Source organism: Lottia gigantea (assembly GCF_000327385.1).
Source record: "Lottia gigantea unplaced genomic scaffold LOTGIsca_11, whole genome shotgun sequence".
Classification (NCBI taxonomy): Eukaryota; Metazoa; Mollusca; class Gastropoda; family Lottiidae; genus Lottia; species Lottia gigantea.
In genome coordinates this window covers 1,615,691-1,640,687 of record NW_008707001.1, presented here as the reverse complement: position 1 = coordinate 1,640,687, position 24,997 = coordinate 1,615,691, and the positions used below count along the sequence as shown (strand labels likewise).

Genomic DNA, 24,997 nt, shown 5'->3' with positions numbered 1-24,997 from the left:
GGAACGTCTTTAAATCTTCGACCTGAACAACAGACCTATAGAATAGATAAAATGTTATAAAAGAATATAAAGAATCCAAAATAACATGTTATTCGAGCTCCTCTAGAAAGACAGGAAAAGTTCACTCTGGGTTACTCTTATTGCTTCCGCTTTGAGATATTCGAGATTGTAAAAGTGCAGAAGGCGAGTGGCGACATTTATCAATCCAAACTGCTATCTAAACATCTAAATCACAAGGTGAAAACGCAATCTACATATCTCTGTCTAAATAACAAGAAGAAACAGACATGTTCCAATCTAAATCAGGAAAAAAACAGACAAAATATTTATCATCAAAATCTGCAAACGTCAATGAGACTGTCTTGAAAATTATCCCGAATCATTTAAGAACCGAAATTATTTGGATGATATCTTCAATAATGGACTAAAATTACTATTACTATTGTCTCGTTCGGGTCCATACCACAAAAGCACAAGGCTAATGCGCTAAATTTTCCCAGCCTCTTCCTTCGCCTATATTCAGGAGAATTAGAAGAACAATTTAAAAACATACTTGAATAGTGCATCAAGATTGAAACACATTCCGATTGTTGGCCTATCTTATTATAACAAATGATAGAATTATGAGAACAATGAGAAACCTGTCAATATTTCACCAAGATGTATGGTATTTATAATTAAATAATGTTCAGATTATATAATAATTGGTGTATATTCTATAGTCTGTTGTAGTGAACAGGGAATACGAGTTATAGTCACTAGTAATGGAGTATTATATTCTTCACATGACATAAACGATGACAAGTAAATTTCATATCGATTTTTTACACTCATTCATTCACTAGTCCGCCATAGTTATACTGCTTTAGTCACAGCAACGATCGACCGAATACAACTGTATTCTAAACCATGTGAATACCGGGCTATGGAATCACTGATATTGCGACTGTAAGGAAAAACCACGCGGTTTGTGTAAATACAAGAATTTTAGCGTCTTCTAAGTGAATATTTATTTGTTATCAGTCTTATTTTAACATTATCGCCAATTATACATACCGAGACCTAGGAATTTACTATAACGTGTAGTTTAGTGAACTGTGATATGGAATAGAGATCGTTTCATTGTTTGAATTCCAAGTGTTGGAAGGAGTAGTTCGATAGAAAAGTTCAATAGGACAACCATGTGTCTTTGTTTCCAAGTGTTACTGTGTTGATAGTGTTTCTAAACAAATAGTCATTGGACATTGGATATGATAGTATATTATAATAGTATTTATTAATAATTAATGTGATACAGTGAAATACTATAGTTTATTATTTGTGATTATATCAGAGGCTGGCAGCTGTGCCGAGTTTTTATAATCTGTATAAATATTATCTTATACAGTGGCACCATGTCTACTATACGTAAAGCGTATATGGAAATATCTAACGGAATTCGGGGATTGCGCCTCCACAGAGAACAGAATCAGAATGGTAGTATATCAGTCAAAGAAACGTTACATAGAGCAACTAATGGCTCCTCGCCGAATAGCAGTAATAAACTCTTACGCTCTCCAAAACCTGGCATAGTGAAACGATTAAGGAACATGAATGGAAGAGTGGGGATAGACAACGTGCGAGATCTATTCAACGATGAACAGTTCCTTACCAAATTTTTCTTCTACTTTTCCGCAGAAGAAAGAGGAACTTTAGCTCAAGTTTGCAAAAAATGGAAAAGTTTTTTGTATCAATCGAAATTCTGGGTGGATGTCACCCCTATTATAGCATTCCGAAATTGGGAAAAAAATCCAGTCGTACGTCGAAAATTTTACGAGAGTCTCCAATACAGGGGATTTGATTCCATTTGTCTGCAAGGTGCTACAGATGATGATGTTGTGGACTTTGTGAGTAATTTCCCACCCAGTAAGAAAAACCTAAGATCAGTCAGTGTTAGGTGTTCGAATATCACCGATGTCGGTCTGGAAACACTGTTTAAAAAAATGTGTATATATCGCTTAGAGTTATCAGGTTGTAACGAAATTACAGAGACTGGTTTATGGACGTCACTCAACGCTAAAATCGTTTCATTAAGTATCAGTGACTGTATTAATGTAGCTGATGACACAGTCGGGGCAATCTCCCAACTTCTACCCTCATTGTACGAACTCAACTTACAGGCCTACCACGTAACAGACGCGGCATTGGCCTTCTTCAGCGCAAAACAGAGTTACACCCTCGGGGTTTTAAGACTGAAGTCATGTTGGGAGATCACAAATCATGGTATAGTTAATATTGTACATTCCCTCCCCAATCTTACCGTCCTAAGTGTTTCGGGTTGCAGTAAAATTTCTGACGATGGTGTGGAACTTATCGCCGAAAATCTACGGAAGTTACGGATATTGGATTTATCTTGGTGTCCCAGAATAACGGACGCATCGTTGGAATATGTAGCCTGTGATTTAGGACAATTAGAAGAGTTAGTTCTTGACAGGTAAGGCCCCTTTTAGAAATTCTTTCTTATCCTTCTCGTATCTTCGTATTGCGTAGCTTTGGCTCTGAAATTTCTGGTGCGGCAAGCCCCCCTTGATAATTCTGTGGCCCCTAATCCCTTAAAACTAAATGATTAATGGGAGCGGCTGACCAGTCCATATGCATAAAACAAAGAATTATCCTGCTTTTGGAAACTGTCGAAAACTGTTGAATTGACAAAATAGTGAACAGGTATTCTTTTCGGAACCTCTTCGAAGCTGAAACCATCAAGAAGATCTTGGAATTGTACAGTGGTTTCTATACTTTTTAAGGGGACACCGATGCATCGCTTTGCACCTTTCCAATTTTTATTCAGTTAAAAAATGGACTTGAAAGAAGAAATCACAAGACTGACAATTGGAATGGAGCAAATCGATACTCTCTGTTTCTCCGATACATAAAAAGTTAAAAAGAACATCCTTGCAATCCCTTTATTTCTCTCTGTCATCAGACTATATGTGTTATTTCTTTGCAATACTAAGCTTTTAATTACATAATTTCTAGCCTGCAGTTTGTAAAACATGTCATTTCCTTAAGAACATGACTAAAAAATCAACACGTTTAAGTTTCTCATCTTATTTCATCTCTAACAACCTTCAATTATATTGTTTGGTCTTTTATCGATGTAAACGTTCTCAATAAGAACCGGAATTAAAACAGGAAAGAATAGTAATGGGAACGGTTGGTTTGATTTAGTTGTTTCCATTTAAACCTGATATATTAGTAATACGTAACCGTCATGCGACATGCTCTTGCAGGTATATAATGGATGGTATGATTTACTGGTTTGTCCTTTCATCGTTCAGGACCTCAGGTATTCCACGTGGATGCTTAAAAACAAGGGGTTTACATTTAACGTTGCCTGAAATTTTGAAGAAGTTATAATTGAAATCGATGGTTTGATTTACTAGTTTGGCTTCCATTGAAACATCATACTTTAGTAATAGATAATGGTAAGCCGATATAATCATAAGACAAACAAGGGGTTGAAAATTCCTGTTGCTCAAAATTTTGAAGGACTTGTTATTAAAACGTTTGGTTGATTTACTAGTTTCGCCACCCATCCCACCTTCCTTTCAAACTTTATACATAAGTAATAGATAATCGTCTATGATATTCTCGTGAAGGTATTCCTTGTGGACACGTATAATACTAGACTAATAGCAATTTAACTTTAATGAAACGTTGAATAACTGATCAAAACAATGCTTATTTTCCAATAGTAGATGTGTATTTATTGTGTATTGTGTTTATTGAATATACATATATACATGGAAAGCGAACTTTAGCACAATCTGTCAAAGAAACGGAATCTTTGCATGAAGTCTTTTGCTTCGTTACGTCACACAAATGGTGGTCGTGGCTTCCGATGTCGGTATTTCAGTCTGCTTGAGAAAGTCTGGCGACTTTCAAGTTTCAATGAGTCACCTTTCCTCAGTATTCCAGTTGATCCAGCTGTAAAGGTGAAAGGAAAATCCGGAAAGATCAGTTTTTATACAGGATCCCATGTGGTAATGGTTGTTTGTTTCATTATTTTCTACCAAATACTCATGTAATATCAAACCAACTACAAGCAGTATAAGGTGTGGAAGTTAAGAATAGAATAATCAATAATAATCAGTAAGGAATGGGAGTTATGGACGCTAGGGTAGAGGATTAGATGTCGGTCATTATCTGTATAATTGCTTTCGGATATATTTAGATCTGCTATTTAATTATTAGTCTCAAGGCTATATGTAGCATCGGATTGCATCAGACGAACAAATTTTGTACTCAACCTAGGCTGTAGATACAACGGATTGAATCAGACGAACAAATTTCTTACGCAATCTAGGCTATAGATACAACGGATTGAACCAGACGAACAAATTTTGTACTCAACCTAGGCTGTAGATACACCGGATTGAATCAGACCAACAAATTTCGTACTCAACCTAGGCTGTAGAAACAATGGATTGATTCAGACCAACAACTTGTGTACTTCAGTCTGTGTAAGATTTCATCCAACTGTGACAAAGAATAGACAGACAATAACGGTCCAAAATACCTACCAAAAGCCGGGTAGTTTCAAAACGAATATCTGATTACGGTAACTAAGTCAGGAGGGTTATTCTGTAGTCATCTTTGTACCAGTTGTGATTTCCTGAAACTGGGCCCCAATTTTTATCCGTTCCTCTGTCACAGACCCACGCAATCCAACGAGATAGCAAATGACAGATGTGGTCAGCTATTTTAAAGAGGCTGAAAAGCTGATAAATGATCAACGCTAACATAATGATATTGATCAGTGAGTAATCTGAGAAGACCAATGTATAGCCCAAGGTTAGAGATAACGAGAGTGGACAGACGTCAATTGATATAATGATGATATGGCCAGTTATTATTGTAAGGTTATTGATTAATATAGCCATAAGCACTGGAAGTGAAAATGACACGAAAGAAAGCTTTGCATTATACTTTTAGCACCTGTTTAGGAAATAAGGAGGAATTAAGCGAGGAGTGGGTAAAGGTGGAAGCTCTTGAATACAGGTCCAAAGTTAGATTTGCTAGGATTTTCTCTCTCAGATGATAGGTATAACAGGTTAAAAATTGTTATTGTTGTAGCGACCAACTCGTGTTTGTTCGGAACTATTATCATCTCTAATTACTGTCAATGATCAATAGTCTTATATAATCTGATTACTGTTTGTTAAATATGATCATGGCTCTTAACAATGGAACTTCGTTAAGTCACAGTCTTAGAACACCTGTTGGTACTTCATCACTTTAGAGAGTCCACAAAACTAATAATGTTTATTTGAGGACTAGATGTCACTTATGAATAAAATTAACGCATATTAGCAGAATTGTAACAATGGAACTAGGCGTCCTTTTCAGAGAGTCCGCATAGCTACCGATGTGCTTTTGATACATTAATCATATATAATTTGATATACTTGTTATAAATATATTTATTATTACTAGGCTACTAACATGCTACAAATTTAAAACAGGCGAATTTTGCAAGTTTACACTTGGAATGCTTAAGATCAGATTGCTTGCTTTATTTATAGTAAAAATAACTGAATGAAATGAATCCGTTGTTTTCTTTCTTGAAGAAACATGGTGAAGATAAATTTTACAAGATACAAGACATTTTTATTGTATTCGTTTCTCATTACTCGTATGTATAAACATTCCTACTCGCTTTCATAAGGTTGCTATGCCCTTTAAAGGGATTGCTAAGATGTTTTCATCATTTTTGTATCGGTGGACACTGAAAGTATCAATTTGCACAATTCAGTCATCAAACAGTAATTTCTAGTAGATTAACAGGATACATAACGTTTTAACACAAGTTACCCGTGTAGTCATCAGTGTTTCATCCCATAATTATGGTCCTGTATTATAAAATAACTGGAACCACTGACGTCTGATTGAAAATTGGAATGGTGGAAATTGATGCTATCAGTGTTCCTGATACACATATAAATTTAGAGAACCTCTTAACAATCCCTTTAAGGTACAAAATAATATAATACGGGAATGAATTCCTTTAAAAGAAGGTTGTAAAGGTGTGTTAATTTTAACAGTTGATTTTGATTAAAAGTCAATGAATCGTACGGTATTTAATGAGGTTATAATTAATTATATTACCTGGAATTTTATATCAGTACAGATCTCTGATAACTTCTCTCTCTATCTCTCTATTAGAGCTATCATTTACAGATAGTTGAAAATGTTATGTAATGTATATATAGAGGATGGCAAATATGCATCATAGAAAGTTAGTTAGCATGATATATACTATGCAATTTTACAGGTATATGCATCGCATCTTTTCGGGCTTCAAAAGTACTTGTATGGGTAATTAAAATGAGATTATTGTACATGTGTATAATGTAATATGCAGATGGACAACAATGCATCAATTGATTAATTACAGATGTAGCATACAAATATAAATTCGCTCAAAGTTTCGCCCATGTCAGTCTTCAAAATTAACATGCTATAAAAATATTAAAACAATTCAGAAGTTTGTTGTTGTCCGTCTTCATTAGCATCATCAAATGTTGAAAAGTAGGACGTAAAACCACATTTCGTTACGTCTCAGTTCCTCGTGTTTTGAGTTGTCAGACTACATTATCACTTCTTGAATGTTACAGGGATAAATTATTCATAACATAGGTTTTTAGATCTCTTACATCTGTTCGTGTGATTCCTCGTCTATCTGAGCCTCATGCAAGTTATTAAACATTAATCGCTATATATTTATTTGTATAAGAGTGGTTAATTAACCGTGCGCAAGGATTAAAAGAAGTCAAGATATGGGTTGGTACGAAATACCACCCATCCATCCTTCAATATCTACCAAAGACCGAGTTTCACTGTCATTCGACCCTACCCGACTAGATCTTTCGGTTTTTCAACTAACAAGGAATAGAACCATCTAATTGATCTTGATCTTTCTATCAACTACCAACAACAACAAGCGTGCTGGAATGTCTGTTAACGTGGCATCATCACCAGTGGGCAAGATATTTGGGACATAGTCTCCAGTGGGCAAGATATTTGGGACATAGTCACCTGTGGGCAAGCTATTTGGGACATAGTCACCTGTGGGCAAGATATTTAGGACATACATGCGATCTAGTTCTATTTGAGTTCTAGAATTTAAAGGCTTTCATTTAGTGCGCTTTTTTCCGTGAATGTATGTACACTATTTGGCCACCATGAGTGCCAGCCTACCATTTCACTTAACACCTTGATGGAATTTGGAAGTTAAATTGGCATTTAAATCATTTAATTCCAACACGTGCTCAACTTGGCTCTGATTTTAGATGAAATAAAATAAACCCATCTTCACAATGTCAGGCTTTTACGAACTTGGTCTAACACCTTGAATGCATTAGAAAAGTTTCTTGCATAACAGAAATTAATAGCTCCCGATTACATGTGAAGACAAATTACTGACAAACCTTCTGTCGATGGCTCTGATTGGCTGTATTTTTTAGCGTACAATCCAATCAAATTGCTGCATTTAAACTTCCGTGATGAAAGAAAAGTGTCTAATGATGTCAAGGTATTAGACGCATATTGTAATAGTTTGACATTGTGAAGATTGATTAAACCTTGTATTGTAGATGTCGAGCTGAGATATTTGAACATATTCATGTGCTATTCAATATATGAATATGAGCAATCCATATTATTTAGGTAGTTGAAGTAGTTACGAACACAATGTAATTCTAGTCTGTATAGTTTCAATTACTATGTATTCCACCTAAAATCAAAATAGACTGTTCGTGTTTATGTTTTGAAAAGTCCCCTGATGTGTACAAATATCTTTGCACGACTATAGATATCAATTTAAATATTGCTATGACAGTTGTTTATAAAAAAAATAACTAAGAAATGCACACCGGCATCTAACAACAACAAATTCCATTCCGGAGTCGTGTGGTGTTATTTATTTGAGTTAAACGTTGTTTAATAGAATACAGGTCTACTGGTAGATAGAGATCGTGGATTTAAGTAGGAAAGTTGTATTGAACATTATGCTCTCCTGCGTTTCGAGACCCCTTTGTAAGTCAAATTAAGGCCTGTTACTTTTTTCTGGGGTAGGATGCCTATTACGATGCCTATTTCTATTTTCACAGTAATATCTTCAACACATCTTGCGACACAATATAATCAGACGTTCAAAGATTGTGATAATAACGGCGCATGCTGTCTTTGTATAACACCCGATACCATATTGTGACTCGATATGTTTTGAAAGAGTTCACATAGCTAAAGGCCCTTTATGTCTCAAACAGGATAACCGTATCTTTCAGTGGTTTAGTTGTTTTGATAACTTTACGAATATTCCAAGATTAGAGATCATTGTAAGATTGTTCTTTGATAATTGCAATTGATTCTTTGATAACATAGATACAAAGATCAGATGATGAGATCACTCCCGTAATTAAGAAGGGTGACCGTTGCAGTCAGCAATTTAGTTGCTTTACATAGATATCTTCCAGTGCTCCTGACCGATGCACGTCAGATAGTTACGATCAGTGATTTCGTCATGATAACTTATATTTGATAACAGAAGATCATCAACCGCTACCTGTTTTCAAAAAGATTGACCGTGGCGGTTTAGTTGCTTTGATAACTTTATGTATAAATAAACCAAATACTAACGATCCGAACCGCCAAACGAAACCTGTAATCCAAACAACATATTGGCGAAACATACGTAGATCATTGAAAGATATTGGTTCGATTGATTCTTTGACATATACATATATATAAATAATATCTCCTCGTGCTTAGTAAAGTGTGTTCGTTGCAGTCGGTGATTTCAATGTTTTGTTAACTTCACGTATAAACGAAGATAGATATGCTTCAGTTCTGAGGACAGATGTCTGTTTGATAGTTACAACCAGTGATTAGGTATGATAACATATACTTCATAAAAAAAAAGATCGACCTCTGCAACCTTTGCTCAAAAGGGATGGCTGTTACAGTCAGCGGTTTTGGTTGCTTTGATAACGCTACATATCAAGATTTATTGTCCCTTGTGACCTCTACAGAAAGAATAAATATCATGGTGTACCTTGGTATCTTGATAAGAAGATCGTATTCTGCTCAAAGAGGAAGACTCTTTGTAGATGGCCGAATCTTGCTAGATTCTTGTGTATATTTATATATGAACTAGCTAGTTGCAGTAGATGATTTGGTCGTGATAAGAAGAAAGATCTGGGTTGAAATCTCATACTTTCCTGTATACATAAATTGGAGCAAGCTGGATGAGCTGTCCAATAGTTACAGTAAGTGATTATACCCTGAACCTGAAAAAACAAAGATCGTCCCCTGAGACCTGTTCTCAAAGAGACTGTATTGCAGTCAATGCATAAATGTTGATACACTCAAGTTTTTACAGATACACAAGAGCTAACTGGATGAGCTATCCATTGTTTCGGCCATGGTAACTTGATAAGAGAAAGGTCCTCTCATGTGGCCTGTGCTCAAAGAAGCCACCCGTTGCAGTCAATGGTTCAATTCTGATACATTCAGGAGATACAGATACAGAAGAGTTGTCAAGTTGACTACATAATCTGTGGAAGAGAAAACTAAAATAGATATCGCCCCCTACTCAAAGGAGCTGCTCATTGCAGGCGATGGTTAATTCTGATTCATACATCTGTATACAGGGTTAGAGTTATCTGTATAAAGATACATAAGAGTTGGCGAGTTGACCATGGAACATATGGAAGAGATTACCTCCACTCATTGACCATCACTATATCATTAATGTTGTTATTGACTCGTTATTAATGATGGGAATCATATAGTTCTTCTGACCTTGCTACATGGTTACCTTACAGCATGTAGGCAATTAAACAGTAGTTGCCGTAAAGGGATATCGTCGTCTAAATATTTGTGAGAATACATGTGGCGTGGACATTGGAACTGTCGTCACATGACATGCTCCATAACTATTTTCTTAAATTTTATATGGATACATGTATTTAGACTGTCGTCACTTCCGCATTAACGTATTTCTGAAATGTCAGACAGACAGACAGACAGACAGATGAAATTGAGCATAGTAAGTATAGAGTCAAGCTTTACGGTAGCTGTCGGTTGTTGTCGAATATTCCGTCACCTGGTAAAACCGTAGCGTAATAGAGGTAAATGCCTCATTTTTGAAACGACCACCAAACTTAACATGTATTTTGTATTTCAGTTATCTATCGTAAAATCCACCAAGATATACGCCTCATTTTAGCTTGAGTTGCGCTTCGGCCTTGCGTAGTAAAGTATATATTTAGACGACTGTATCCCTTTTACATTGATGAGTTCTTTATGATGTTGCAGGCCATCTAGGACCAATAATGTACAGCGATAACCATATGGTAAATTCAAACACAAGTCCATAGCGAATTCCCAGACATATACACAAACTACTCTGTTAATCTGCAATACCTCAAGCAACTGATAACCAAACCACTTGTTACTAGATAATGAATGAAAGAGAGTGTATGTAAAACACATTGTCAAGATTAGAAAAATATGGAATTTAAAAAAAAATATGTCTGCATGAATGAAAATATTTCAGTATGTACTTTTAGAATCCATAGAGAGATAACCTGCAAAATATACAAGAAATGTACATGCTGTTTTGTTATTGGCTATGTGGACTCTCTTAAAGAAATACGCGGCGGTGGTTGGACTGACATATATCAAATGTAATCCGTTCGCTTGGTGGATAATAAAGTTTATGTAATATTGAGTTTGTCTACTTGACATCCGCATCTTCAATCAACCTGGCTGATAAATGCTTCTTTAGTATTCAGGTTTGATGCATCTTGGTTTGTCATTTTGACATCCCTTTCAGAGATATCACACAGTTGATCATGTTTTCGTAGTATTTAGATTTGTCAAATCAGCATCCCTTTCAGAGAGTCCACATAGCTAATATTGTTCATGTGGTATTTAGGTTTGTCAACTCTTTCCACTTAGTTAATGATGTTTATTCAGTTGAATTGTTGTCCACACATCTAATAAAGTTTGTTTGGAATTTGGGTTTGTCAACTTGACATCTACATCTTGAATCCACTTGGGCTAATAGTGCTAGTGGTATATATTTATTATAAAAGATTTATAAGTGTTTGTTTGATAGACGTTAGTCTGAAATACCAGTTTAAATGTGAGAAAGACAAAGTTACATGGCGAGAGGGAAATTGTTGTTAAATTGACGTAAACGAGAGTAAAAATAGCTGTTAGAAATATCACGAGCTGGTCAAGGACAAAGTACAGCTGAATTAGCTTATATCAATAAATCATATTATACATCAGATCGAGTCGGTTATTCAACTCACGAGGCCCTGTGTCCGGTGTTGTTTTTATCATCAAGAAAAGGGAAGCTAAAGATGTCCGCATCACGTCTAATACCTTGACTGCAATGGCCATCTTTCTTTTATCACAGGAATTTGTACATGCAGCGATTTGATTGGATTGTAAGCTAGCAAATACAGCCAATCAGAGTTCTGTAAGTGTGAGCATGACGTTATTCGTTACAGTAATTAGGGTTATAATACTAAACAATATAATTATTAACTGAAAGTAAATGGTGGTGAGATGGCAACAGATGTTGTTTGTTGCCATGACCTGTATATTTATCATTATTGACAGTAGATATTGTTATTTATTCATTTGACCTCTATATTTTAAATTATTGATAGTATGTTTTTTTTTTTATTTCTTTGACTTGACCTCTATAATTCTTGACAATGGATGTTATTGATTATCAATGTCATCACGTATATTTACAGCCAGTGAAAGAAAGCAAGAACCAATTTTTACAAGGATAACAACTTAGGTTCACTTAATCCATACCCATTTACACCTTTGTTCATAAATAACAGCTTCATCTTGTGGTCAACAATGAAATATAACTTTGAGTAAAAAGCTCAAGACCAATCGCCAATATATCTTGATTTCTTTAGAACATATACTTATACAAAATATACAGTAATAACCTGTTCAACATTCAAACAAAATGACATTTTTCCAATCTGCAACTTTCCAGAGATCTTTAAAAATACAAAATTAAGATGTAAAACTCCATTTTATTTCATTTAACCATAGCACTATCCACAAGTGACTAACAATGAAGAACTTGATAACTGTAAAGAAAAACTAAACCAAATGTTAACATTAAAATCTCTTTCTTCTTCAATAGAAGACTATAAATACCAAAAGTTTGACTGTTATAACTGTTATTATCACAGTTCAGATTGTAAAGTTCACTTCCCCAAGACATTTCTCTTGTCACTAGGAAACAAAGACTGATCCGAGAACAATGACTCATCAAGTAATTTAATAGGATCACATTAATATCACTTTTATCTTGTAACAACTTTCTATAGTAACAGTCCACTGTGGACGATCCGTTAGCTCTTACGGAAAATGTGGAGAATTGTCGAATGCTCCATGTGTACAACGTTATAACAAGCAAGTGGGTTTGCAAAATTGCTGTTTTGTGTGGTCTGTACATCGTATAGATCAAGTTAGCAGATTCGAGAATTGTCGAATGATTCAAGTGTACAACGTTATAACAAGCAAAGTTTTGTGTGGTCTGTACATCGTATGCATCAAGTAAGCGGATGTCAGAAGTTCGTTACTGAAAACGTGAACCCCTTTCTCATATTTAAATACATTATCGTTGATATATAAATCATAGAACCAGAAAGTTCGTAAATAGAAATAGACCGCCCCTCTCCATCCCCACTCTGTATTTCCCTTTTCGTACTGCCATAATCATAAATATCCATGATACCAGAAATTTCTTTAATTGAAACATGACCATCCTCCACTCAAAACCTTGGACTCAAATGAAAGATATCAGAAAGTTTATATATGTGACATATGCTCCATCCCACCATGTTAAGAAGACGTGTGTACAAAACACATTGGACTTACTCGAATTACTAAATGATGTAAAACAAAGATACCAGAAAGTTCATTAATTGAAACATGAGCCCCCTCCCACTCTGTCATAAACCTATTTTACTTATTACTATTTAGAGAATAACATGTACATTATAATCATATCGAGTTAAGATTCTGGAGAGTTTGTTAATTAAAATATGAGCTCCAACCCACTCTGTCACCAGACCATCCCTTACTCCCACATACCCACTTGTAACAATATATATACACATAAAGAACGTCTGTCATTAATAGTACATGTAGTTTATGAAAGTTCTTAATGAGGTTTTTTAACTCATCGTACGTAGGCAGACAATTATGAAATGAATGAATGGTAGCGTTTTGAACTTTAATAAGATACTTTAAATGTACGTGTTTAAAGGTCTCAGGTCTCAAGCCAACTGTGTTGTGATTTCCAACTGACGAAGCACCTTTCACGAACGTATAGCTACAGCCAAGGTTTTATTGCCCTATCTGATCGACTAGACGCTTTCTCCAGTCAGCCCACACACCCTCAACCTCACCCTTCATCACTGACAGTAGGAAACCGGACGAAAATGTGAAGCTATTAATTCCTATAAAAGCCAGCAAGCGTTTAATTAGCCTAGCAGCCAACCGGCTTCCTAAGTAGATCGCATCGCCGAATCGGGACGGGATACCGAGTTAACAGATCTGGAGGTATCAACTCATTCATTGCCGGGACCAAACCCCGAAATAGCCAACAAACGTTCACCGTCTAACTTTAAAGCACATATTCAACAGGTCGATCCTAAGACAGTGAGGTGCCAGAAAAGGAGTTGCTTCGGCATTTGCCACAGAACTTTCAAATTTCTTTTCGTTTATAAAGAAGAAAGCATTGCCTGTGAGCGTCCTTGACAATTCTTTGGCCCCTTCTCTACCCCTTCATCTTTTTTTCATCTTAGTCGGTAGAATCAGCAGCAAGAGTGCTGACAGCCTCTTTGAAATTACTCTATTAGAGACTAGAGGCTTACTACATTTAGTACCCCCGACCTCAATGCTGTGTTAAATCAGGTTTACAGATATTCGAGCCCTTAGGTTAGTAAGCACGCTTCCAATTCGAAGAGAGAGAGCTACCTGTCAAAGGGTCTTTAGGATCCGGGCCGACTCTTTGATACTCCATGAAAACAACGGGAAATGTGGATATATAGCATCTTTAAGAGTAAAGTTAAGTAACCTATTTACTGAAGACGTGTATTAATATTTTTATCAGCGATGTTTGAATTAAGATAGTAAAGGTTAAAAGGCTTTCAACAAGGTAATAATAATTAAATGAAGATATTTGACGATTTCCTGTTATTTTAATGAAAAGCTTTTCCTTGTTGTGGGTTAATTAAAGGTAAGAGTGAAAGAATAGAGAGAGAAAGGAATGAAATGGAGTTTTGAGTTTGAGTTTTCTACCCCTTATTGGGAAGACGGACAACACCATGTAGTGTAATGGGGGAAATGTTACAATCTTAACAGCCTACATCGAAGAAGGTTAATGTTCACTTCAGCGACTTGGGGTTGCAGGGTGGCCCATCTGAACGACACGAATGGAAGATTGTCTGGCATACTATTAAATCCATCGTTTTGTGAATGATAAGAGCTTGAGCTTGTGGGAATGGGGGCCGCGGTTGCCTGAGATCTATAATCTCGGCATAGGTCTAGATAATATCTTCGGGGTTTTCAACCTGTCGAAATTGCAGGGTGGCTGGAGGGACTGATTTGAAAAAAGCGCCCAATCGTGTCCTGGCAGAATTTGTCTTATTACACAATCTATTCCATTCCATTCAATTACAATAGTAATGTCTGTCTGTATCTTAGTTTTTGTTAAAAGAAATTGTAATGTCATAAAGATACAAGAGAAAGGGAAATGGTTTTCATCTTAAACTCACAGACATTATACTTGTATCACATCTCCTTTATTCACAGTGGGATTGTCTGTGCTTTCTTTTGATACTCGACTTTTATATCGTGCTGTAGATCTATTTTAATCTGTAGAAACAAATAATGTTCATGTTTGATCATCTATGATGAGCTAGAAGTGATCCAAAGAAAAAAAACAATTCCATAAGGTGGTAGGATTGTTTTTGATATATTGCAAGCACATCATGAAATCTCTTGTGATAGATCGTCTATACAATGTCAAGCTATTACGAATCTTCACAATGTCAAGCTATTACGAATCTTCACAATGTCAAGCTATTACGAATCTTCACAATGTCAAGCTATTACCAATCTTCACAATGTCAAGATATTACCAATCTTCACAATGTCAAGCTTTTACAAACTACATCTTGACATTACAAACTACATCTTCACAATGTCAAGCTATTACAAACTACATCTTGACATTACAAACTACATCTTCACAATGTCAAGTTATTACAAACTTCATCTTCACAATGTCAAGCTATTACAAACTCCTAATTTTTTACTTTAATAGCCACCTTATAGCAGCGATATAATTGGATTGTACGCCAGCGAATACAGCCAACCATGGCCATCGACAGACAGATTGTATATAAACAATATGATTTATTATTTACATTGATTAAATCCCCTGATCTACATGAAGTTTATTTTGCCTTTGATTATTGTTAAGACAATATCTAAGAGATCATTTGCCTAAGAAACATGTCTGGATGGAGATAAATTAAAAATATATAAAAATTGATATCTCAAACCAGCTGCCTGTATTTCAGCCTGACGTGATGCTGTAATCAGTGTTAACTTTTAACAGTTGAATAAGAAATAATATAAAAGATGATTTATTACAGGGTGGTGCCATACAAGAGTATTAAATATTATATAGGCTTAAACTGTGTTAAGTCTCATAATCCGAAACGTACCTCTATAGAATCAGGAGGATAAACTAACAAGGTTAGCTTCGTTTACAAACATTAAATTATTCAAATAACGTCATCAAGTGATAATCTGCATTTATTTGTATAATATGTACATGTAGGCTAGTAAACAAATAGAATCTACGTCTACCAGCAATAGCTGTTGATTCCAGCAGAGCAACAATTTGTCCCTAACGCCTATCAGCCTTATGTAGAAACGGTAAAATGGGTACTGCTCAACACTATATATATTTTGTAGAGCGCTTGTGATACTATGGTAAACCATAGAGCATCTTGGTTCATCAGGCATAGTACTACAGTTCTTTAATCAAGACTGTAAGCCTACTTGATATAGTCCTTAAGTCCAATTTAGCAATTGTGAGTTCGATAAATGGACACAGCTTTATGGAACAACAATCGTTGGTTAAAGTTATAGCCTATGAAATGTTTTTTTCCCTGCCGTCCTCAGGCTGTAGGTCTACTTTAATAAGATTGTCACTCGAACTACAGTTTTTTGAAAATGGTGTAAAAAGGCAATAAGGTTGTCTCATAAGCACAACTACACTGTTACGGATTGCCGAATGCTACACTGTTTAATGGATGGTGCTGTCAGAGTCATCCTAGAATGTTCACAAGAAGGATGGTGTCTCGGACTACAGTGTGTTGTGAGAAATAAGAACATACCTAGCATTATATTAATGAGAAGTAGGTGTAATTCTCGTTTACGGTTTATTTTAATGATTAAAACAGATTCACCCTGGAGACCCTACCTTTATTACTAATCCATTAAAATTCCATAAACTCACGAAGTTCACGATTTTCTTTCTTATCTTGTCTTCCGTAAATAAACGAAATGCATAATATAACTGCAATAAAATAGAAGTTTTTATCTTATTAGTTAAGGTAAATGTGTCAAATAATTTTTAAATTTCAAAAACTCATCAAGTTTCCATCTTTAATTTTTCTTAATAAATTAAATGTATTTAATCTCAACACTGTATAATACCGAAGTAATGTTTGGTTTGTCAGCAGATAAAGCCTTATTTTGATGAATGGTGAGCCGTATCACGTATCAAAATTGAACTCAGACAACCCGTCCGACTACAACTACTGAATGAAAGAGTATCGACGGCAGTAGGTGTACAGGGAGAGGGGGGGGGGGGGAGTGGTTGTGCCCCTAGAAAAACGGTTTCCCCCGTCAATTGTACCCATACTTCATTTCTAACCAATTAAAAAAATATGATTTTTCCCAGAGATATTTGCCAGAATGCACGAAATCAATTCAATTTTGCAAAAATGTTCTTGGGAAAGTCTCATGGAAACTTAGTTCCTATGCATTTTTAATCTCAACCTTTGAGTCACTGCCAACCCCTACCCCATTAAACCTCCAGTCTCGGGAAGCTGAGGCTGCCACTGTTCGACGGCAGTGACAATGGTCTAAATTTTGATACAAGTATTGGAAATTTCTGCATGTAGAAATGTTAATATAAGAACTGGAATCATCAACCATCGTCACTACCGCCAGAGACATTGGACTTTAAATATGGCTAATGTTAGTACTGTCTGACACTCCGGTTGCTGACATACAGTGGCTTTAAGCTGATTTCTGAACTATCGATGTTACATCATCAGTCATTTTATTGGTAGCTACCTATCGACTAAGAGTTTGATCAAATATTATAGGACTTAATATGTAGTCTGAATCTTATTAATATAGTTTATCAAATTACTGGCATACAGTGGCTTTAACATGATATCTGAACTATCGACGTTACATCAGTCATTTTAAATGTAGCCTAATATCATTAGTGTCCAATATGTCAGACCGTAAACTCATATGGTATCATTTGAACAAAATTATAAGTAACTAGTTCCATCTTTCAAACTAAGTAATAACTTAACTGACTCTCTTAACCTAATTTACTTAATCAAGTCAAGAATGTTAATAAGTAGGTCAGTCTGTGTGGAATCGCCCAGGTGGGAATATGGTAAATTCTTCTTCAATGTGTTTTCAGAATGATTGGAATTTCAATAAATGTATCACACTTATACTAGTAGCTTTAAACTTAATTTTATAGAAAAAAATTATTGAATCAAATCGAAAATTAAATGAAGGGAGTTTTACGTCTTAATTTTCTGCACCAATGGGGCTAATTAATGAAGATAGGCAACGCTATTCGGTGTGCAATGGGGACATTATATTATATTTTCCAGGACAACTGCAATGGTCTACTCATTTTAGATTCCGTAGTGTCGAGGGATCTTCAAACTCCACAACCTGTAGCACACTGGACCTTACTTTATTGTCCCATCAGAAAGACTAGACACTGGCGCAAGAATTCAACCACAAGAAGAAGTGAGGAAAATCATTATCAAGACTCACAATGTCGTTCACTCTGTCTTTAAACCTGATATCATCCTGGATAAATACAATTTGATTTTCAAAAGCAGGAACTCTGGAATAAAGATGCGTTATTAAATAAAAGTTTAGACTTCCAGTAAGTTGAAAAGGAAATTACAATTTCAAGCAGTCTAGCGTATTGTTTGACTGAAACCAATCTTATCATCTTTTTAATGGCTTCTCAGGAAATTCAACCACATAAAATCTCATTATATCATCCAGATAACGGATATAAACTTTCTGTAACTATAAAATTAATTGTCTTTGAATGGCTTATCAGAGGAAAGATGTTTCTTTCAGTTAAATAAATTTTAAATACTGTATTATCAGCTGTTCTACTTGCAAAATAAAAAAATAAATGCCTGATATCTCTCTATCTAGTTTGTAGTAATTTATAGTGTATCTAGAATACTACTAAACATTTCACCCTTATAGTAATATGTTGTTTGAAAAAAACAGTACAAAGATAACACTGCATCAATCATTAGAAATCATCATCATCATCATTATTACCATTTTTTTATCCTCTTCTGGTTTACATTTGACAATTTCTAAGGATTTTCATCCCGCTATCGTTGGTTGCCCAGACTTCTCTGAAATTGCGACCTAGCAGACTGTCCTCGTGTAAACACGAACAGAGTTGATCCCAGAGTTTTAAATCCGCGAGTCCAAGTCCAACTCGTGTAAACGGGCCTAATTGTATATTTGTGTATATAGAACTCTATATATTGTATTGGTAAATAGGTAAGGTTAGTAATTATGTTTGACAGAATTATAAAGATAAATGTAATATCATGAAGCACTTTCTCTATGTTCAGTCAATAAAAATGATTTATATAGTCTTTCAACTCACAGACCGAATTTCAGGAATCTTATTACTCGTTTTACTTTTATTGTAAAAAGGGGGAGTATTCGCCGACAAACTTCATATTAAATTCTATGATCTTACATTCTAGAACAAGATATGGCTTAAAACGAATTAAAATCATAGTTTAAAGTCTGGGTAGTTATGGAGATAACCTTTGCTTCACTTTGCAAAGCAGGGGTAATAGTCGACTTTATTACAAAGAGAAATGTACAACAATCCTTGTTAAAATGGAAGGAAAGAGCTTAAACAGCTTAAAGTCAATGTGCTATGGTATAACAAAGGTCCCCTGACAATTCTTGCATTGTAATGTGTGAAAAATGTTTAGATTATTTATTTCGGTTACCAATAAATTGCAGCAGGTGCTCTCCGTTTCCTTTTTTACAAAAGATAGCTGAAAACCTGCACATAGACTCTTAGAATAATATTTACACGGCTATATATATATCTCTTTCAAGCTCATTTTTAATAATCATTTAATTTCCACATTAATCGCCAGTTTGTCATTTTCTCCTTAGAGACGATAATAAAAACTGATTAGATGAAACCATTTTTTGTACTTTTATTATAATAAAACAAAGTAATTTCCGGCTTTCTACATAAAATCGATTTTATAACTAGGTAATTATCAGAACAAACTAATACAAGAAATTTTCAAAAAAGATGACCTAATAAGGATTGTTAATGCGAAAAACATGTCGGTCGACAACAAGGACGAGCTCTAGTCAATTAGGAAGGATATAAATCTTTCCAGTGGTGAAAATGATGAACATTCTCACCAAATTTGGTTTTGTACATTTCTTAGCGCAACCTTTCCGATTCCTCTTAGCGCTTTCTATGCTTTGACACCACTTGTACTCCCTAGTCCACTTTAAGTAAAGTTAAAAGTTTCTATTATTTTCGCTTTAGCAGTTGGTAAAGTCGATATTTTGACAACTGTACAGATAGCTGAAATTGAGCTCTGTCAGCTGGTAATGTAAATATTTAGACGACTATACAGATAGTTGAAATGAAGTTTTATCGGCTGGTAAAGAACATAATTATTTAGTCGACTACAGATGAAATTGAGCTCTATCAGCTGGTAAAGTAAATATTTAGATGACATTATAACTTTAAAGTATAGCTCACAGACAACCAACTTTAGGTTTCAAGTACATTTATCTTGAAATAACTGACTGTATATACATATTTTTTAACATGAGAACACTAAAAATGCCAGTTGAAGTTAATTGATATAAAGGGGATGGTAAAACAGATCCAGTACCTCTATAAACAGTGAGACAAACAGGCAAGCTGAACCCATAAACTTAATGGTGGGCAATAAAAAGGCCAGTTGAGTACAAAACACTACAAAAAACATATAACCTTCTGTAATATATACTTTTATTATATAAACACTTTTACTGCTTAGTGAAAATCAAAGTGGCACTTTACCGGAACATCGTGAGATATTTCTATGATAAAATAATATTCACTGTAACGACCCTGGTAGTTTAGTACCGACCTTCCTATACTTACAACAAGATCTATAAAGGTTAGACAACATTAAACCCTGGATTCCTCGGGACTATATTCACGTCATTTAGAAAAAACCGAAAAAAAACCCCAAAAAACAATTGGTGTTCACGAAGATCCTTTCTTCCCTCTGGTCCTTGGACAAATCTTTTAGAATTTAATCCTTCCCAGATTATCCGTACCAATTTACAGCTTCGTCGCCTTAAAAATTCTCATTTAGTTTCCTATGGGAATACCACAGACGTGACAACTTCCGGATTTGCCAGTTCAACATAGTTTCAGAGAGTCTACACAGTCCGATTGGACACAAAGGGTTATCAATTGAAATAATAAATAATAACTGGTTTCAATTGTTAATAAATTTATAAATGATTTCGGTGATAAACGGGGAAGATATTTTTATCTAGTTCAAACTCAGTACTGGTGGAGATTTATAGAAATAGTGAGTATACATGCATAAGGAGTATGGATTTCCCCCACAAAGAGTTCAATAACGTATTAGCTATGTAACGTAACATTGAGTTTGTCAATATTGTAAACTACAAACATAACTTTAAACTTTAGGTAGCCTATTGCGTGACTCTTATACCTGCCTGAATTATCTATTTCAGATAGTCTACATGGTGTAATTGGGCACAAACTAATGACTAAGAAAATCCATTATTAACCCCAAAAGGCCCCCAAATCAGATTGAAATAATATTTAATTATTAATAGATTTAAAAGTAATTATTGTGCTAAATCAGGAAGTTTATCTAACTAGTTCAAAAGCAGTACTGTTAATAGCTTACTTGTTCATTATAATCAATTCCAATAAGTTACAGCCAGTAAACACTTTCTATTTATAGTACAAAAATCAATAATCAACTTGTTTACTTCGATATTCCATAAAGATTTTTTTTTATAAATGAACATTGTTTTGTGACATAAAAAAATAGTTGAACCGGATCCCTTTCTTCTTGATATAGCTTTTGTTTCATTAGCAAACTCCATTCTAGCTACAGTATCTCTCATTATAAAATGAAAATTTAATGCCCAGTTCCCATACTACTGAAAAGAGTGCTTTAACGGACAAAGGTGTCATCGTAACATTATCTATTTTCGATGGAACAGAAAAGCAAAGCCCCTGTTTAAAGTATTTCTTGTTTATATTTTTTATCTAATCGACTGACAATTTTATTGAGTAAAAATATTGAGTACATGCATGAGGAGATGCCAATTTACTCCACAGCGAGTTGAAAAATATTTTAGCTATGTAGCGTAATATCGTGTTTATTGTTAAATATATGAGTCGTTCAAACTGTGGCTTTAACATCAAATTTAACTCTCTTGAATAAAATTCAACAACTTATCTTAATGGTGATTATTAAGATATTTAGATAACCGAAAATCTAACTGTGACCCGAAACTCTCAGAAATTGACCCAAGTAAACGGTTTAGCGGAGGAGGTCAGAATAATAACATTTGACATGACCCAATGTACATCGCTTAGATTAGATCTGGTTGATGTTATGTGTTTTTAATGTGATGCTATTATTGGTAATTGCTGTGGGGAATACAAACTCTTATCGTTTATCACAGACTAGTAGATGAACTTAATGATGTTCTTTGATGAAACAATTAATGCAATTACATTAATTATTTCTGTATAATACATGTGTATACTATGTCAAAAGGCTTCATTCATGTTTTATTAGAATAAATACGACGGTGGTATCAGTAGCGATGTAGGGTAGACTTCTCCTTCTTGTACACTCTATACATAGTTAATCATAGTTAATTTTGTATACTTTTGGTATCTTTATATGAATGAAACGGAGTTTTACATCCTACGTTCTGCATTTAATTGGACTGAATTGTTGTTTCAGTATTTGTTAGCATCTACTACAGATCTTGGTGCCACTCTGCTGTTTTGTTTCTCAACTGAGTTGAGTTGAGTTGTAATTCTAACAATATAACTTAACTTTTTTATTAATTATATTAATACCACTGTGCGTATGGGTTTGTCAACTAGACTATTAGTTTAGTAACTATTTCTGTTAGTGGTGCCCAGTACCGTTTTTACTGGGTGTGTGGAGGGATGGGGGCTTTACACCATAACATAATACAACTGTTTTTGAGTGGTACCATAATACAATTTTTTTGTAATACAACTGTTTTTGAGTGTAACATAATACAACTGTTTTGTAATACAACTGTTTTTGAGTGTAACATAATACAACTGTTTTGTAATACAACTGTTTTTGAGTGTAACATAATACAACTGTTTTGTAATACAACTGTTTTTGAGTGTAACATAATACAACTGTTTTGTAATACAACTGTTTTTTGAGTGTAACATAATACAACTGTTTTGTAATACAACTGTTTTTGAGTGTAACATAATACAACTGTTTTGTAATACAACTGTTTTTGAGTGTAACATAACACAACTGTTTTGGGGTTTATCAACTGGGGTGTTATTTCTTCCTGTCATAAGGAAACTTACCATCTATGCTCTTGTTCTTGTGTTTTATTACTATTACTAATTACTATTCATACTTGAATGCGACTAGATTACTAATTACTCTAGAACACTAATTAATGTCTATTGTTTATATTTACAGGTGTAACCACGTGACTGATATCGGTATTGGATATATATCAACTATGATGTCATTACAAAGACTGTATCTCAGGTGGTGTCAGATCAGAGATTTCGGATTACAACATATTTATTCCATGCGAGGTTTACTCGTTCTTTCGTTAGCAGGTAAGATATGTATTAAATCTTTAAATAACTAAATTAATATTGTGGTGTGGTGTCGTTATAGAGGACAAACATAGCTATATATTGAAAATTTATGATATGCATGCTACTCAGTGGTGTTTCTGTGGGGAAGGGGGTCCAGAGGTCCAGAAAAGTTTTCAACCTCTCAGTTTATTCTGTTTGTGTAGCTTCACAACCAAATAATCGACGAAATGGCGAACCATCAAAAGTACAATTCCTGACAAAACAACAAGAGTCTTGTTAATTAAAAGCAGGACATTGATCTGGATTCATGTTTTATAGAATCAGCATGTTCAGTAAACATCAGTTTGTGAGCTAAAATCCGCGTTAGAACTTGCAAGAAACACGTTCCTGGAGGTCTATTTCTGTTCGTATTAGGTAGAAGCGTACACAATCTAAAGACACAATGCTGGAAATCTATTTTTATAGATATATTTCGAAGGAATTAATTATGACACTACCGTTGGCTATTGTGCTATATTCTGAATTAACGAGACCACGGATCTATAGCAGTCTAATTCCATACTAATTACATCTCCAGCCTGTACATCATAATGACTCAATCTGAGTCCATCCCACGGAGACCTGGTGCTATATTTAGAATAACAGAAAATAAAATTAGCTAACAGACCAACAGACATGGTGTGATGTTAGATTCTTAATTAACGGACCAGTTAGTATATCTGTTGGAGTTAGAAGTAAAGCATGGAAAATGAGATTTCCCCCATAGCGAATTCAATAATAACTTCGCTAACGAACCTCAAACGGCTTTGTTAAATTGTTTAAAGCTGTGAAGATTGACACTTATTTTATGATATACTTATTTATTAGTAATTTTACGGTCCATTCTATAATTTTGATCATATGCTATGTAGAAATAAAAAAAATATATGGTTTAAGTAACTAGTACAGACCTCGACATTTCCCAATAGGAAAGAGTAGGCTAATGACGCAGTTTTGACAACTTTCCCTCATTGAACACTGCGGAGCGTTTCCTTTCTTCGTGTGATTATGCAGATACAGAAAAGTAGGACGTAAAACTCCATTCAATTTGATTTCACTTCCTTCTAGGAATTTTCGCATATCCACAATAATAATGATACGTATAATGAACGATTTCTTTTGAGACATCTTCACACTATCTATTATAATTTCATCACCGTAACTATGTTACCATTTCATCTATCTCCTGGCTATCTATATGTCGTATTTATTTAAATCTCAAGAGAAGAGACTAAATAAAGGTGAGCCGACGGCTATAATTTACTACTTTGAGATTATCTAACCAATACCCTGAGGTCTTTATCTTCTAAGATGTAATCATAGCTCTTAATTCTACTCTAACATATTCAAATAATCACCTCAATTTGCCTCTAGTTGACTCGTGTATTTACACCGGCAATTGAATTTCGTGTTTTTCTTTGAAATATGCTTCGAAATCCAAATCGAAACCAATTTATTTCTTGCCTTTATGTTAAAAATAATTAGTGTGATGTAGTAGAGGAAACGTGAAGATTTGAATAGAAACAGATCGTTAGAAAATTAGTTGGTGAGAATAAAGAGCGTTATTGATATTCAATTTGAAAAACGTCTGGATTTTGTATCAAAAACACGCCATGTAGCTTA

General features: G+C 34.7%; 1 protein-coding gene across 1 annotated transcript in view; it reads left to right on the top strand.

Moving 5' to 3' along the window:
* Window positions 1-1,589: 1,589 nt before the first annotated feature.
* LOTGIDRAFT_110373 (hypothetical protein) overlaps window positions 1,590-24,997 on the top strand; it is a gene marked incomplete at both ends in the record, with an annotated part of 26,657 nt that continues 3,249 nt past the window's right edge. Inside the window, 2 exons of the mRNA XM_009047088.1 lie at window positions 1,590-2,473; window positions 23,208-23,353. Coding sequence (XP_009045336.1) covers window positions 1,590-2,473; window positions 23,208-23,353 — 1,030 coding nt within the window. The remainder of the gene's footprint in view (window positions 2,474-23,207; window positions 23,354-24,997) is intronic.